At 35.2% G+C, this 19,240-nt stretch overlaps 1 protein-coding gene across 1 annotated transcript in view; it reads left to right on the top strand.

Moving 5' to 3' along the window:
• The first annotated feature begins 254 nt into the window (after positions 1 to 254).
• The window catches only part of LOC145689447 (thrombin-like enzyme agkihpin-1), a 143,666-nt gene continuing 124,680 nt past the window's right edge, over positions 255 to 19,240 (top strand). Inside the window, exon 1 of the mRNA XM_081763604.1 lies at positions 255 to 391. Within this exon, the coding sequence (XP_081619730.1) occupies positions 384 to 391 (8 nt within the window). The 5' untranslated portion in view covers positions 255 to 383. The remainder of the gene's footprint in view (positions 392 to 19,240) is intronic.

Here is a 19,240-nt window from a genome sequence, read left to right as displayed (position 1 = left end):
TAAAAATACTTTCCGGAATGCAGAAATGTACAGTTATAAGCGTCTGACTTCTAAACACAAGACAAAAAATGGTAAACATACCGTTTCGTATTAAACAAAACTATTTGTCAATTCATTTCTGGATCAATGACGTCATTTAATTCTCCTGTAACAATATGACATAAAACATTGGAATATACACCGTATAGTTTTTTTTTTTTTTTTTTTTAATTTCTCGTAAACTTTACAGTTCTTTTCACAAACGAGTGAAGGATTAACCATGCTGAGCGATGTACGTGTTAATGTCTTAGTGGATATGTAATGTTTCTTGCCAAAGTTTGTCTTCGTCATGGAGAAAATCTGATCTCTAATAAATTTTGAATTCACAGCTGGCGCAACTCAAGATGATTAGGTGAGTACAAAACCGGTTATAAAATCACACATTTTTGTCCGTAAGTTCTGATGTATGAGTCATATAAACTCAATATCATTAATTTAACAGAAGACAAATATATAGTTCTCCTGGAAGTTCAGTCAGGTGAAAACGTATTCGGGCATTGACTGTCAATGTTAGTCATTGTTCCTGGCTTTCTTGTGTCATTGTATTACTTGACAATTCAAATAACTTACCAATTTAATCTTGTTATCAAAAGTTTGGACCAGAAACAAACAGAATACATGAGTATGCACATGACAATTCTTTTTATTGGATCAAAAGATCCAATATATTTCAGGCAAAAAATTTCTTCTAGGGCTTATATCTGGAGAACTACGTATATTGTAGCCAAACCCAAACTGTCACTTAACTCAGTGTTTTGTGCTCATTCCGTAAAAATTACGAAAACTCGATTTAAAGTCCCTTCAAAAATTTTCTGCGCCCTGATCCAAAAAATTCAATATAAGTCATTCAATTAAAATTTTTCTTGTACGCCTTATATCTGGAGAACTACATATACTGTAACCAAATCCAAACAATCATTTAACTCAGTATCACGTGCTTATTTCGCAAAAAATACGAAAACTCGATTTAGGGGACGTTCAAAAATTTTATAACCCCTGATTCAAAAGCTAATTTTGGCCAAGATCGCAATCTTTTGATGCATTGTTTTGGGTCATTCCTAAAGTTTTTGGCCAAGATCGCAATCCTATGATCCATTTTTTGGGATTATTTCTGAAATTCTTGTTGCTCTATGCAGATTGGTATTACGAAACGTACACATATTCGTTCGTTAAAAATAAATTAATTTGCTTTGTGTTTAATCTTCTAATTATTTATTTCATGGGAAAAGAGACGGAAGGTGAGTTCATCTAGAGGTTTTAAGAGATTTTGCTATTCTTTAGCTTGGATCAAGGACGTCCTTGGGGTGGGTACTGAAAATCCGAACCCCACGAAACCCAAACTTTTCTATAAATTAGTATAACATTAGGGGTGATATTACATATCATAATATATTCATAATTTGAGTTGAGTTGAATTTCAGTTTAGCGTCCCTTTGAGCAGCGAGGCTATATGAGACATGGACCTACTGATTAACGTGGAATCCGAACCACATGAGCTCCCGCCGGGAATCGAACCCGGGTCTCCCGCGTCAAAGGCGCGTATGCTAACCGCTTAGCTATTCATAATTTATCTCTCAATTTAATTTGGACCCCCTAAAAGCTTTGGACCCTTCCCGAAATAAATTTCTGCGTACGTGCCTGGCTCGGATAGCGGAGACTTGTAACGAAACATTCCTTCTTAAATACGTCTCAGTACAACTTGACTTTCCTTAAATTCTTTCATGAAAAATGATACCAAAGCAACAAGAATTAAAGAAAAATATTTTTATTTCTCCAATCCTTCCATCCTCGCTCTTTCTTTTCTTTTCTTTTACCATTTTGATGGAAGACCTGAAGAAATCTTTCGAATTATCCAGAATAAATAAAACATGAAATCGTTCTGTTTAACGTTTCACCTTATGCTCTTTAGGCTAAGAGAGACGATAATGAAGGCAAGTAAATGATGATGGAACAATTGGTAGAATAAAATCGTGGGAGGAAACGGAAATACGTCGAAAAAAACACGGACAGTCCACCACAACAAACTTATTTGGGCAGGGATCAAACTAGAGACCCCACGCACCAGAGATAAGCGCTCTACCCTTCACTAGAGTGCCCACCCCCCCATCGATAGGATGAAGAAATAAGAGTTATTGGAGAGATATGAAGATATATGTATATATTATTTTCTTAAGAAAATTCGAGATACTCCAGGAACTGCAAATACCTTGTTTGTTATAGATTTCATTAAGATAATGACGTTTGCATAAGTCACTTGCCATATTACGATCTGTAATTCTTCATGTAGCGTAGTGTATGCAGGGTTTCTGCAAAGACGTTTTCCGATTTGTGTATGCGTGTGGTCTAATGGTATGGCCTGATGTATCGAATGAAACACCCATTTATGGACGACTCCAAAAGTGCACTCCCACCTGCCCTTCTCCCTTTCCTGCAGAACTATGCAATCCAAAAAAACAGGGTTGTTGGGATGGTTGAGAATTAGAAAGGCGTTGGACCAAACCTCAGTTTTGTTACAAATACAGGGTGTCCCAAATGTAATGGCGAAAAATTACACCAAAAATTCCTGGCACCAAAACAAGAAAAATGTTTATATGACATATAGTCCGGAAAGGTATTGGAGCGGAGGTAGACAGTTTCGAATCAGAGGGAAATGGAACTCCACACCTGTCAGTGAAATAATGATAGGAGCTAGGAAGGGGATTCAGAAATACATAAAAATCATATCAGCTTGACATGTTAAACGCATGTTACATAACTGCACCAGAGATTCTTCCTACGCCATTTAGAGATTCACCGAATGTGTTTACAGCAAGGGTACGGTGTAGTAAAGATGGGAACTATACATAAAAGAAGTTGTTATACATGGTAAAATTGCACGCACATATACAATGGGAATCAAAGCAAAGATCACTTAGCATGATTGCATAATCTCAGGGATCAATGAAAAGTGGTATACCAGATAGAAACTTGCAGACAAGAGGTAGAAATAAGAACAAGTGTAGCTAGACGTGTCATGTAATGAAATAACAGGCAGAATCCACAACGACGTACTGTATTTGTAACGTAGTATCTTACACAGAATAGCACTACAAACTACTAGGTCATGCGGGCTAACAATAAATGTACCTAGAGAGAATGTTCAAAGTACTCTTTTCCCATATATATGCAATGTGCTAATCGTGAGTTTCGAATGCATTCCATCACTCCCGGTGTGTTGCATAACTGTTCACACGCATTTTCAATGTAGTTTTCTAAATCGGCAAGTTCCATTCCCTAAGTGTGAAGTTTCTTTGCTCCTACATTCGAAGCTGTCTAGCTCCGTCCCTGTCCACTTCCGGACTATATGTCACAAACATTTTTTTCTTGTTTTGGTGCCAGGAATCTGTGGTTTCATTTTTCACCATTACTTTTGTTACACCCTGCATATCAGTGTGGCAAACTGCAAATAAGAAGAAAAACTGTTAAGAATGACGATTTTATTATCGTGAGGGAAATGAATAACAAAAAGTTACAAAATGATCGCACTTAAGAAGTTCAAATAACATGAATTTTAAGAAATAGATATCAGAAGAAAGCAGTTCGTCTCCTTTTTCCAAAAAATAATCTCGTAAAAAAAGGTTACATAATGTAAAGGTTTAATATAAAAACCTAACACCACAAAAGCAAACATCCACACGAAACGGAAAGAGAAATAAACATAGACTAAGGAACACCATTGGCGTAGCGGACTTGTTCGCCTCCCATGCAAGATAAAGAAATGGGACCCTAGTTGTAAACTCAACTGTTATAATAATAATAATAATAATAATAATAATAATAATAATAATAATAATAATAATAATTATTATTATTATTATTATTATTATTATTATTATTATTATTATTAAAAACTCTATTCCTTTCAAACCTCTGGTGCCTGGGGTCCCGGGTTCGATCCCAGCCCCCGCCAAGTGAACTTTGTGGTGGACAAACACCGTGCTCGTGGGTTTTCTCGGGGTTCTCCCGTTTCCTCCCACTTTCTTCATTCCACCATTTTCACTCATCTCTCATCATCACCGTCTCCTTTAGCCTAACCGGCATAACCGTGGGACGTAAAACTCAAAGATTTCATTTCATTTTTCTATTCCTTTCAAAAGTTTCAGACTCTGCCTAAGAGCATGTCTCCATATAGCGGTCATGTGTGCACTTTTTGTCAATGAGAGGTCCCAAAGGCCAAAAGGGATGGAAATTTCTCAGAGAGAGGAATAAACAATTTTCTTATGATTAATTCTAGATCAAAGTTCGATGCACTTGCTCTTGATAGTTTTTTTTTTTTTTTTTTTTTTTTTTGAACAGAAAAGTTTTGGTAGCAAAGAAATTACACTATATAATATTACGAATTTGCAAGTGGATTTATTTACATTTCAATTTGCGGTAATAAAGAAATTGTCATTAGAAAACATTATTCTAAAAATTAAGATTTATTTCCTCATCCATCGCAAGTCTTAGGGACCCCATATACGTCGTCTCACCCCTTAATGTCTATATCGAAAATTTAGGATATTGATACATCGATGTCGATATATTTGCGTTATCGAATGTTGATGTGTTAATATCGATATCGACGATATCGATAAAACCGCACAGAAATAAATCCAAGAAACGATGCTTGAAATATACTCGAATCAACAATAAAAATCTAAATATTTTGTTCCATTTCCGTACCTAAGGTTGAGTGGTTAGAGGGTGAACCAGAACAAACATTTTAAGAAAAAGACTTGTTAAAATAAAAGTAGTTATACTTCCCCCTTTATAGAAAACTATTATTGTAATTTATCTTTTACTTCTGTTTCTGATTGTCATTACAAATCAGCAACAATACTTTACATAGTATAGCAATATACTCTATAATTTTTCACAACTAAACAAACCGGAAGATGAAATTCCTGCGATATTAAAGTGGAATGTTCTACAAAATAATCAAAATTCATTGTCCTTATTTCTACCAGTACTTTCGCTACATACTGAGAGCTACAAAACTAATAGAACTAGAAATAAGAGATTTCATTCTTTTTTTCTCTCAGATTAAAAGACTTCTGCATTTTGCTAAAATTACCATTTTTTATATATATAAGTCCTCTATCCCAGGCTAATTCTGGCTATCTGAGTTTCGAGGTAATCGGCATCCGAAAGTGTAAAACATGTCAACTCGAAATTCTCGACAGTTTATTAAAAGGGATATCACATTTGATGTTAATTCTTCGTTAAAAAATACTTCTGGTTTACTCTATTCATTTTGTATTACTAACTATTACTTTTGTATTACTAAGAAAAATTCCGACTGCTAACACTATGCAGCTAAGTCATCCAATATACATCTTCTTATCTCATAATTGTGTCTGGTAATGAGTCTCTCTCTCTCTCTCTCTCTCTCTCTCTCTCTCCTCCTTTTCTCTCTCTCATACTAAAATAAGGAAACAAGATTAACACAATTCTAATTTCAAAATATACATGTATTAGTATCAACAAGAGGAGCAGATAACAAAATGGAAGATATACATTGAATAACTCTGTAAAGGAGACTGAGTTATTGAAGAAGAGATAGAGAAGGAAGAAGAGGTCGGAGAAAATGAATTAAGACCATCAATTTTACAGTGCGATTTTGACAATGCTTTGTAGAAAATACAACATTGTAAAGCCCAGGAATAGATCAAATACCAATGGAAGTGCTTAAGAATCTCGTAATAGCAACACAGAAGAAATCTTAATAATGAGATGCATACCTCCGGAAAAATACCAAGAGCCTTTGAGAAAAGCATATTGGTACCTAACCCGAAAAGGAAAGGCGTATGGAAAAGCGAAGAACACAGAACTTTAAGTTTGCTTCCCTATGCATCAAAAATACTGTGCAATAATTATCACACAACGAATAGAAGGGAAAATCAAAGAACGGCTATCGGAGGACCAGTTTGGATTCAGGAGAAAAAGGAGAACAAGGGAAGCAATATTGAGTCTATGGTTGATCATGGAACAGCACATCAGAATGAACAAACCAATTGTAATAGCATTTGCAGATATAGAAAAACTTTTGGCAACGTAGATTGGAATATCATGTTCGGAGCTTTGAAGAATCTGAAAGTGGATTACAGAGACAGAAGAATAATATATCAACTTCACAGGAGCTAGACAGCTGCTATAGGAAGAGGTCAGAAGGAAGCAAGAATAAGTAAAGGAGTGAGGCAAGGATGTGAACTTTACCTACCCCCTTCAATGTCTATATAGAAGAGGCTTTAAAAAAATTCTTTCAGAAAAAAGAAAGGCGTAACGGTAAACAGTTTGGTTTTCAGCACAATAAGGTTTGCTGGTGAGATACCATTGATAGCGGAGATCGAAAAAGACTTGCAGGAAGCACTTTCAAACTTGAACGACCAACTGGAAAAAACGTGCAAAATGAAGATAAATAAGAAGAAAACCAAAGTGATAGAGTGCACAAGAGCAGGAAAGGAAGAAGTAAATACATGGAAAGATGGAGAGAAAATTGAAGACGTTAAGAATTTCCCTGGTATTGAGTGTGGTGCTTTACGGATCAGAGACGAGGACATTGAGAAAATCTGAAATATCTAAGCTGGGAGCATTTGAAATGTGGTGTTGGTGCAGAATTCTGCGCATATCATGGGTACAAATGAAAAGGAATTAACACGTACTAACGGAAGGACGGAAGATCAAAACATAATAGGAAAAAGAAGGAACAGCATGCTTGGCCACCTTATTCGGCACTTCAATTGGCTCACCATGCTGATAGAGAGAAAGGCACAAGGAAAGGCAGGAAGAGGAAAACCAAGGATAGAATATCTAGATGCAGTTACGAAGAAGAGACCTTATCAAAGTGTAAAACTGTTCTCCCAAAGGACGAAAAAAGTTTTAAAATTTCCATGCTGCCCACCAACCTATGGTTGAGGTGAACAGCAACAAGAAGTATCAATAAATTGAAAGAATACACATGAGACGAAACTAGATTCATAAGTTGATGTAGGAAGAAACTTAAACATATTTCAATGTAAAATTGAAAGTAATAAATATCTGCTAGAGGTACAGAAGTGGGAAAGAGAAGAAAAAGGAGATAGAAGAAGAAAAAGAAAAGGAAGCACAGATAAAAAATTGGATTTAAACGTAGTAAGAAAATAACCTAACATTATAAAGTTCCGTTTCCAGAAATCTAACAGTAATATAGAAATAACGTTTATACCTTAAATACTTTTTCAGAACTATTTGAATATATAGAGGATGGTTGAATAATTCATTAAGTCACTTTTAAAATGAATACCAAACTTGGTATTCAAATTAAATGCCCAATTTCTAGTGAAACTCTAGAGTTCCGAGACATGTAGGATCATGCCAAAGTTTAATGCACACCCTTTCTTTCCGCGTGATTGCAAATTCGATAGTGTTCATTATACGTACCGATCCGAAATACATTATAATAAACCTAGGTGGTAGCGTAGGTCATACCTTCCATTTCAGACTAATAATACAAACTAAACGAAAAAGAAAAAGTAAAAGAAACAACTGAATGAGTGCTATATTACTGTTAAATTTCTGTCAGATAGAGCGTATATTAAAATTCCAAATTGTATCATAATGAAAAGTTACAAATGTTTAAAAGGAAAATTGGATACTCTTTATAGGCTTAGGAAATCTTGCATATTTCCTATTTCACACGTGGACAAAAATATTGAATTATAAGATGTAAACGAATATTGTGTCAATTAATATAAATAAAATCTTCATTTATAATAACCAAAAATGGGCCATTTTCTAGTCATTTCTGAACATTTCTTTGTTCTGAACATCCACTCTCGATTTCACCTATTGCGTTGTAATTCGCAATGATAGAGTGAACACGCTAAAGCTGAAACAAGTCATTGCATCAGTCAGGTGATGTGGGTTAGCTTATATACCACCACTGGGTCGAGGATTCGAACCCGTAGTGACACGGTGATTCGATTGAGGCTCGGTAACCCACAGGAAAATAAGATATTTTACTCATTTCTTAACATAAAGTGTGTGTTCGTGTGTGTGTATGTGTGACAGAGAAAGAGAGAGCGAAAGAGTAGGTGAAGATATAAGACATAAGGAAACATCAAGAAAGATGAATAGAGAGAGAGAGAGAGAGAGAGAGAGAGAGAGAGAGACTGAATATAAATATGAAAACTACTTATGATTACACTGTATGATGAAGACCGCACACAGTGTTTACTCATTTTCGGCAGTGATGCCTTGTAATTCTACAATCCCAGATGGATCTCTGTTAGTAACGAATGTTTTATGGGGAAGAAGATGCTACCTGATGCGGATTCAAACCGAGATTTTCCGTTTGGATGTCTAGCACGATACCAATACTCCACAGGTTACTCTTCCCGAAACTTGTTTAACGGAAGGTATAGTGTTTCTTTCTAAGAACAATAACATGAAAAGTGGATACTAGACCAATTAAGTGTTTCGAATTGTTCTAGTGCCCCCATGATTATTATTTTGCCTTTCCCAACATTCGTAAATCACTCTGTCATGATACAGGTTTTTGTTTCCACATTCTTATGGTCCACCTTTAGTATAGAATTTATCACAAGAGAGTTTTTTTGTTACTCTCTCTAGGAGATTTCCATCCCTTTTGGCCTATGGGACCGCTCATTGACAAAAAACGCACAGTTTATTATTATTATTATTATTATTATTATTATTATTATTATTATTATTAAAAACTTGTTTCGTTTCCAAAATCTCTGACTTAACAATGGGTTTACAACTTGGGTCCCATGTCCTTATTTACATGGGAGGTCCATAAGTCTGCTATGCCACTGGTGTCCCTTATGCTGTATTTGTCTCTCTTTCTGTTTCGTATGGATGTTTGTTTCTGCTGTCAGGCTTTTATGTTAAACCTTTACATTATGTAACCTTTTTCTTTTTTTACGAGATTTTTTGGGTAAAGAAGAGAAACTGTTTTCCTCTTATATCTATTTCTTACCATTCATATTGTTTGAACTGCTTAAGTAATATCATTTTGTAACTTTTTGTCATCCTTTGCCCTCACGATAATGAAATCGTTATTCTTAACAATTTATTTTATTCTCTTATTTGCAGTTCCACACTGATTGATATATTTATAACAAAATTGAGGTTTCGTCCAACCCCTTTCTAATTCTCAACCACCCCAGCGACCCTGTTTTTAGGTGCCTGCTATCGCAGGAAAGGGAGAATTGCAGGTTGGAATGCACTTTTGGTGTCGTCTATACATTCTTAACATGCATTTAAATTTTTGAACAAATGTGTGGTAGTCCTTTTATTATTGTAAAAAAGAATCAATAGCATTATATTTTGAAGACAGTGTCGTTAAAAATCTCCTCCTCTGCTTCGGTGAGTGGAATAGATTCTGATGATCTAATTTTACACTTTTGCTCCCATATTGGTAAATTTGCAATGGACCGTTCAATGTTTCTTTTCAATTCGCGGATGTTCCTAGCCTATTCTCATAGACGTGAGACTTTTCCATATAAAGTAAAAACATGATCTGGGTCGCCAATTAACGTCAATATTTCTCGACAGAACGTGTTTCGAGCAATTTTCGTGCAATAAAGGAAGAGTCTGGCGAGCTGCTTTTTCAAGTTGCACCGTATTATTTTAAAAAAAAAGAACATTGTTTATGACATGATTTGTCAGCTGAGGCCACAGAAAATGCATTACCATGATCCTGTATCGTTCGTCATTGATAGTAATTTGATTGCCATATTTATCCTCAAGAAATAAGAGCTGATCACACTATTAACACAAAATTCACACCACACCGTGAATTTCTGAGGATGGAGAGACATTTCGTGAATAGCGTGCGCATTTTCATTTCTCCAAATATAAATCAAGCATTCTTGTAGTTCGATTATGTTAATTATACATTCTTCGCGATGCAGGAAAAGTCCATAAACAGTCATTTTGATTACGTAAATTAGAATAATTTTCATACCTTGTTGAGTTATGTAGCTAGTGGTGTTAATTTATCATACGCTACTGCACATAGCTATCACAGTTTAATTTCCCAGATCCATTCAGTGTTATCATAAGACGATTTCAAAGTTCTGATGTTCATTTTCGCAACCCTTTATACTTGCCACAAGAAGATAGGGTTACTATTTTTCCACATTTATTTGAACAATTAATTCGAAACAATAAGCAAACTGCTCGAAGCACCAATTAAGTATATGGGAAGTATAGCGTGAACCAATATAAATTCAACATTTGTTCTAAAATTGATGTTGTGAATCTCAATCTTAGGTGATAAGGAAGGCCACGGATAAAGACCATCACTGAATCAGATCCGCGAAGGATCTCAATGTTGATCATTTGATCATAACTCAGCATTTGGAAAACTAGAAGAGATAACATAGAAGTTACATAAATTAAGTGTAAACCAAAGAAATCGACATTTTAAATTCTGCCCTACGGTGATCCAGCGCAAAAGAATCAATTTATCACTTACATTGGGGCATACGGGAAGAAATTAATCTTGTACGACAACCGACACATTTCATCAAACGTCAAATCACCCTTTCAGTTCTCAAATGTTTGCAAAGTCGAAGTTAATGTCAAAGAAGTTTGGTAAGTGTGAGACACTTCGTAACCACAAGGATCCACTGGAGCGAATAAGTAGTCAGTAAATTGGTTCAGCACACGAAAAACTTCAAGGTGTAGACCCAGCATTGGATAATGGATTAAAGAAGAGGCCTAATCATGTTACACGACAACAAAATGGATAAAAGACGTTTCAGAACTTACATACATTGCGATAGGAAACTCTTCCTCATTCACCGTAATCGCCAAATCTCGCCCACTCAATTCCACCTTTCCGCATTACCTGGACAAGGACGTGTCCTAACAACCAAGATAGTTCTAGAATGTCTCCCAAATCTTTATTTGTTCCATAACAGAAGATTTTTTATTAAAACTGAATATTTTTATAGATTTTTATAATAATATTCCTAGTTAACAGAGCTGTGTTGATAAGAGTGTTCTTTTCCGGTTTATTTCGTACAGCTTCAGGTAAGTTATGAGAAGCCAATATACAGGATGGTCCGAAAGTAGGAATACAGCTTCGCATTGATCCAGTATGAAAGAGCTTCCTTCTGTTCCGAGTTTAAGGTACAAGTGAAAAGTACTTAAGAACAAATAATATAAAAACTGAGTCAGCCAGTATGTGTAACAATGAATAAATTATATGAAATGCCATGAACCGATCAGTACGGGACTAAATACCTACTTTTTTGCCAACCTATATTGTAATCATTTGTGTAGGCAAGATATTTTCTTTCGGAAGAAGCTGGAATTCTAAACTGCAAAAATTTTAAAGCTAGTTTGGAAATGATGTTTTAGCATGAAAATATTTCGAAGATTTTGACAACTTTTAAAATCCATTCTGATAGTGTAACGTATCTCAAAACCATAGAGTTACTAAACTAGCCACTAGAACCACAATTGGCGCTGTAAATCTCATTCGTACTGCTGTATGGCAAAATCGTACTTCTATGGCAGAGTGTGTTATAAATAACGTTTGTTTAAAGAAAAAAATATCAATTTCTTGTGTCGTTTATGGCTCTACAGAGGGATTTAAAAATGATACCTTGTTTGCTCTTAAGTTACACTATCTTTAGATACAGGAAAATTATTTTTCTGCAAAAGTATTTTAATTTGTAAAATTAAGTTTCTAGTCCTGACCCAACCAATGGTTTCTCAGTTGTGGGAGCCTTGTTGAATTGCCTCGAAAGCTAACGTTTGTATTATTTTAATTATATATGAGGGGAGGTTACCAGTTCTCTAAAAAATTTAGAAGCTACAGTATTTATAACTTATCTACAGAAGATTAGTAGTCCGCAGTTTAAGTTGACAGATTACATCAGATTTAAAAAGGGCCACAAGTTCAATGTATGGCTGCAGAGAGGAATAAAAATAGTTTATATACAACGATAATTGTGTATTAATTAGAGCACTTATATATGATTTTATACTTGCATGATATCACAAAGTGCATGAAATGTTGAACTGACATATCGATGTGCAATAGTTCAAGTTTTGCTTTACTTTTCTGTCTTCCTTCAGATGATGTAGATAAATCCAAGAATTAACACAAGGTAAAGTGTAATAGATAAGTAAGGATTATCAATGAATCACGAGGCAACAGTGGCTTAGTAGTAGAGGCCCCTATCCTAGTACGTGACTCATTGTTCCGATTCCAGCTCGCGCTAAATGAGTTTTATGGTGGGCAAACCGCGTGTGTGGCTCTTCTGGGAGTCTTCCCGCTTCTCAATTCCTTCATCCCAGACGGCCCAGGGCCTGAGATTCATAGTGATCTGAGCCAAATCAGAGATTTTAAAAAAAGTATTTATTAACTTTATGTACACAATATATGCAATGTTTAACCACGTCCTAGAAAAAAAAAATATATTCTATCATTAGAAATCTAATAATATCATAGTTCAAACCTTCTCCCTGCTGACGTGCACATATCTCGACAAACAAGATATAACTTAAATGAGTGATGACTTATACATATAACTACGTGTTTTCCAGTTCTCTATTTTATATTATCTATCAATATATTTAAATGCATTTATTTATCTATATAGCATTGCATATGTATTATTACGAACATTTTAAATAGTTGTAGATATAATGTAACGCAAGTAATTAATTCTCACGACATTGTTGTTACTATACATCCATAGAAATGTACATTCCTTGATTTTTCCTGATGTAAATATGGCAATATTTCGTTTAGCGCATTGGGATTGATATGAATAATAATATAGATAAGAATTTAAAACAATCTCTAAATGTATAGCATTATTTTATTACCTTAATAACGTTTAAATACTGAGATTGAAAATGAGATCGTGGATGAAACATAGAAATATTGTGTATTCAATACAAAATAAAGAGCTATTATTCCTTAATTAAAATATGACGTATCAATGGAAAAGTTTGTCCATTTAATTATGAATGAAGATATCCAACTATGAAGTCTGTAAATAAAGCAATGAGACAGGAGTCATAATTCGCTGGGCATCCCTCTCAAAACTACGAGCAACAGGGGGCTATTAAATTCTGTCTCAAGTTTTGATACAACAAGATCCAGACTGTGAAAAAATTCAAATAAGCACACTGTGATGCTGCTTTGTCATAATCACAAGTTTTTTTTTTTTTTTTTTAAATTATGTATTATTCGAAGGCCGGGAATTAGTGAAAGTTGAGCTCTGTCTGGAAGGCTACTAATACTAAAAATTATGCAAATGTGGAAGGAATTGGAGACCTTGTGTGGATTAACAGTCAATTAACTGAGAGTAACAGCAGAACTTAATTTGAACCACACAAACGTTCATCCAAGTTTGATCAACAAATTGGAGATGAGAAAATTGTGCAAAACTGGAACCAAAAAATCTCACTTCTGAACAAATGAACAATAGGAGAAATGATGCCGTGATCTCTTGAGGTGGATTTCAAACGATGTAAATTTATTTGAAGAGGATCATCACAGACATGAATCTTTGAGTACAACCCGGAAACCAAACGACAAAGTACAGAGTGGCACACTTCCAACTCACTACGGCCAAAGAAAGCGTGTATAAAAATTCCAGAATCAAAACCATATTCATTTGTTTTTTAAAACAGTACAGACGATATCCATAAAGAGTTCGTCTCAAGGGCAAACGGTCAGCAGACATTTTATTCTAAAGTTCTTGGACGGCTGCGAAAACTAGTCGCTCGCCTGCGGCGAAATGTTTCGAACACTTGGATACTGGATCAAGACAATGCTCTTTATAACAGTGATTTCAGTCATGTAGTTTTTGGTATGTAAAACACATCTGTCGTTGTTCAGCATTCGTATTCGCCTGACTCGAATCCCTATGTGGAAACACATCTCAATGTCAATTATACGAGACTACGGAGAACATCAAAGTGTCTGTAACCAACCAACTAAAGACCATTTCGCTTTCTCAGTTTCAACATTGTTAGGAACATTAGAAGCAAAATCTTCATCGTTGAGCGCTCCGAAGAGAATAAGTTTATACAAGTGTAGATATACTTATTACAGATACTAATAAATTTCTCTATAGTAAGAAGAGTATTTCATTGATTTTTAGCAAATCTAGATTATAAATACACACCACACATGCTTCTCCCAATAGGTTTGTAAAGTCCAAGCCTTAATTAGATTGCCAACAATTCGAGAACTAATGATCCTCATTTAACCATTTTAAAAAGTTGGTAACTTTAACAAGCTTAATGTGTCTATGTCGGTAACCTTTAGGTCTTGAGTTTTCCGCCATGAAACTTTGTGTTCGAAGTCAAACTCCAAGAGCAGATGAGTTCTATTCATTGAATATATATATTTGCTATCTCTAATTCCAAAATTTAATACAAATAACTCGAGAACCAAAGGACTCCACTTCTCCATATTTGAAATGAGGATAGACTTTGAAGAGTTTAGTGAGCATATGAATTACTGTTTTATGCGGGGCTTTGGTTCCGGATTTATTGGCCATGTTGATTTGAGGTACAATCTTACTGAAAAAGTAAGTCCAAACCCCAGACTTGATGGCCTATAATGTGAATTCAAGTATGATGTGAATGATCTTGCTCTAAGCTTATTAAGTTGCGTAAAGACATGCCTCCATTGACGATTTACCAATGAACAGCTATGATTTCAAAAATAAATATTTTGGCCAAAATCGACAAAAATATAATTATAGACAAAATATATGAAAGAACTGCATAATTCAGAGAACCTCTGCAAATTTATGTTATTTTGGAAATGGAGATATATTTAAGTTTTACGTTACCATTATGCCGGCTAGGCTAAAGCAGACGCTGATGATGAGAAATGAATGCAATGGTCTAATGAATAAAGTGTGAAGAAACGGGAGAATCCCGAGAAAACCTACGAACACGGTGTTTGTCCACAAGTCCACTTGGTGTGAGGTGGGATCGAACCAGGGACCCCACGTACCAAAGGTGAAGCTGTAGCACTGAGCCACCGTGCGCCTCATTATGTTATTTTGGAATAGGCTTTTTTGTAACTTAAGTAGTACTTTCGTCACTTACCTAAGTTTTGTGTCTCATCTCCTACTCACAGATCCAATGACTTAAATGTGGATAGGTCCTCCCTCTAAATTTTGGCAGCAGTAATACTATGGCACATTTCTAAATTTTCGGAAGGGTACATAGGACCACCCCATTAAATTTTGGAAATTATTAAAACTAAAATTTTCTTATAGTAGTATAGGACCAATGTATATCCTTCTATAAGCTTAGGTGGTCCTTCTCGATCCCTTTTGTGGGTAAAAATTGCCAAAAAATTTGAAGATATTTGACCTATTTTCTTCTCTTTGATGAGCAGTTATCACATTATGGGGTTATATAGTTGAATATAGGAATTTATTCTCATCTATAAGACATGACCACATTAATGCATCTCCCATAAAGTTTGAGAAGATTACATTTGCCTACCATTTAAATTTGTGAATTCAGCCCCTTGGGACAAGATAATAATAACCCACAAAATTCGAATTTTTGAGATACAATAACTACAGTATCCGACATTAGATGGTTACTCAATCAACTATTAACATTATTTCGAAAACCACATTTTGTGACAAAATTCGAAGGTACTTATCATGTAACCCTAATATGTTACTCTCAAGACAATGGTAAGCCGGAAAATGTATGTAGTGTTTGTCTGGAGGCTAACAATGATACTCCATAGGATAAATGCACTTATAGTGAAAACAAGATGTTGTGTATTCGATATGGAACAGAGAGCATTATAGTGTAATAAGAATAACGAAATGACCCAATAGTCCGGAAACAAGTGTGTGTCTGTGTCAAGGCCTAAAATTGAGTGGAGTACTCCACACTTTGTGGAACTGTAGGAAAGAAGAGTGGAACTATAATTCTTAAAGTGTGGAGTGGTATTAATGTGAGTACCTTACTTTTCTCAGATTATGCATTTAAACGCGTTTAGTGTGTCAAACTAAGTCTTACTGATTCAATACATTCATTATGCAATGGGTTACTCAATTCCATATAACTGCCAGTATATGATATTAAGCCAGAGTTAATACGTATAGGTGTCTCCTAGATGTCAGGGAAAACCATTGCCAATTTTGAGGTGAACCTTTTAACTATATTTAGTTTTCAAACGTTTTCGGTTGCATTCATATAGTTTTAAAATATGCAACTAACTGCACGTTTCTCTTGTTCCAGTAGGACATTTCACTTTTCCGATATAATAAAATGTGTTGTTTTGAAGATAAAAATTACACGATCATTACAACCCGTTATAGAAATATATACTACCAGAGATAACATACATCAATAACAGCCAAAAATTTAGCCGAAGTACAGCATTACGAAAATCAGTAGAAAGAGTAATGTTTCCCAGAGTGACTTCGATAGTTACTGATAGTGAAAGCAGGAGAACACAAAGGAGAGTGGAAATTGTTAACTGATGAAAGAGTGCTTCAGGTGAAACCTTGCCTCTGTTGAAAATTTGGTGTGCTGCCCATCGCATTAATTTAGCATGGAAAGATGTCACAAAGAATGTTCAAGGAGTTTCATCTTTCATACAAGCAACATCTGGACTGTATGCTTTCCACCACTCTTCAGGGCAGCGAACGAAAGGTTTAACGATGGTAGCTTCAGAAAATAATTTAGAAGTTTTGCACTACCCAGAATATTTTGACGTCAGGTGGACAAAATTTTCATTTAGTATGCTCACTATTCTCCTAAAAAATTGGTATCCAAGCTGCCTTTACTTGTAAACGGAAAGCCATGTATGTAATGAAGCCAATGGTCATATGCGTAAATGGATAGAAGTAGATCACCTTCATCTTCTGTGTCTTGTGACAGACGCTCTATATGTTTTCAAGAACTGCCAGCAGAAGTTTGAGAGTGATGAAATGTTTCTTTTGGACATAATAACAAATAAAAATAGAACTATAGCACAATTGGAGAGTATGAAATAGAAACCTCTGTTAGGCGGGTGGGAAAAAACGTTTTTAAACGAACGTGTGCAAGAGAACGGTTACGGAAAAATACAGTACTCATTACATGGTATTCAACTTCATCGTAACACACGTCACAAAAAATCCCATAACAAATATGTCAGTGAGAAAAGAGATTTTACTGTAGTCCGCTACGAAGTCCTGGATTCCATAATTAACTTTGTTAGTGAACGTTTATTGTATGAAGACAGTATTGTTGCTTTGGAGCCTTTGCGTGTTTTGCAAGAGTATGTATCTGATGATGTCCTAAGAGAATGCCACAAAGTTATTTGTCTTGATACAGATCTTCTGCAGTTCGCAATGCAATATAGAGAGGCATCATCGTGCAGTATGTTGAAAGGTCTGGACGCTAAAAGCCTTCTCATGAAAATCTGTGGAAATCAGTTATTTCATGCTCTGTCAACAAGTCTAGCCCGAGTTGTTGCTTCGAAACCATCTTCTTCCGATTTTGAAAGACTTATAAATGACTGGAACATATTGAAAACAGATAACAGACTGTCTTTAGCCCCCACTATGTGAAAAATTACCTTCACGTTAATATAAATATGGGTCCGTTGTAAGATTTTAGCCCAACCCCTGCTGTTATGAAATGGCTGGCCAGAAAGAAAAGGCGTTTTGAAGTTAGTAGGAAGTCAAAGGAACAGCCCTGGTATGACGGTGTATTTGCCTTGGCAGAAAACAGACTGAGAAAGCGTGATGATCACGGAAAAATGACAGTAAAATTCTTATGTAAGAAAAAGTGACCTTTTTTCTTCCAGTGTGACTATTTTTCTTACCGGCTTTTCCCCTGCATTTTATGGTTAAATACAATACAATTAAATATGTATCCTAATGTGCCTTTAATTTTGTTTGCTCTGGATGCCAAAATTTTCCTAAATAATAATAATAATAATTTTTTTTGGTCGCAGGTAAACATGATGTACTGGACAGAACACTGATTATATGTCTAAACCAGCGTTTCCCAACCTTCTTCAACTTGCGGCACACTACGGGTATAACTTGAATTCTCGCGGCACACTTACAGATATTATTATTTGTAAACATAAAACACAGTGTTATTTTTTCCGTGATTACTGATCTTCTCACAGAGAAGAAAGCTCTATCACTAGTTTTCCCAGTGGTAAATCATTATGCTTATTCTTCATTCTAATTTAAAAATAGAAAACAATTGCAATGAAGTATTGGACTCAGGTTTTTAAAAATACGCTTTCTTTTCCGAAAACTGTATCCAACCTTTCACTACGTTGGAAGATCACTAAATAACGAACGAACAAACAAATCTTGTTTACTTATAAAACACAAATATACGTAATTTGTATGCATGTTTGCTTTGTCGAAGAGACTGAATAATATTTTTAATTTTCAAGTTACGAAATAGTCTGCAACAATAAACAAACAATAATGGTCATAACAATGATTATGACTACCATACTTTTTTCAACACTACCATACTTTTTTCAACATTAAAAATGTACAAAAAGTAACACGGTATGAAACTTAAAATGTAGATTCATGGTAGAGGTTCATGGTAGTGTGAAATAGAAATGTACATTTTTCCCTACGTTTTGTAATTTGATTGCTATAGAATTAATAATTTTGTTTCGATTTCCTCGCGGCACACCAACGGCCCATTCACGGCACACCAGTGTGCCGCGGCACACCGGTTGGGAAACGCTGGTCTAAACAAATACTGACTAAACTACCAAATGCTGACTATAAAATTTTTACCAGTGTGGAGCTGTGATTTCGTTGAATTTTAGGCCCTGGTCTGTGTGTTTGTAAAGTGTGATGTGTATGTGTGTAGTGTGGATTACCATTATATTGCACGGAAATTTGTTTTTATTGTGGGGTACCATCATCTTGACAGCATGGTATCCCAATTTCCTCATGGTATGCCACACAGTGTTGTAAAACTTCCCTTATTTTTTATTTCAGCCGAAAAAATGACCAAGAGAAGCAAAACAACCGTCGTACCCATCAGTTCCGACACAGCAAGACTGCTCAGCAGTTTCAGCATCAATCTCCTAGAAAGAGAAAAAGAAAATAACATCAATGAAAATGGAAACGTAATGAGAGAAAACAAAGGAGAAAAAGTAGGACAACTTACAGGGCCACAACAG

Source organism: Thermobia domestica, chromosome 7 (assembly GCF_964235325.1).
Source record: "Thermobia domestica chromosome 7, izTheDome1.hap1.1, whole genome shotgun sequence".
In the NCBI taxonomy this organism is placed as follows: Eukaryota; Metazoa; Arthropoda; class Insecta; order Zygentoma; family Lepismatidae; genus Thermobia; species Thermobia domestica.
Note: the sequence above shows the minus strand (reverse complement) of the source record. Positions and strands in the feature narration are given on the sequence as shown.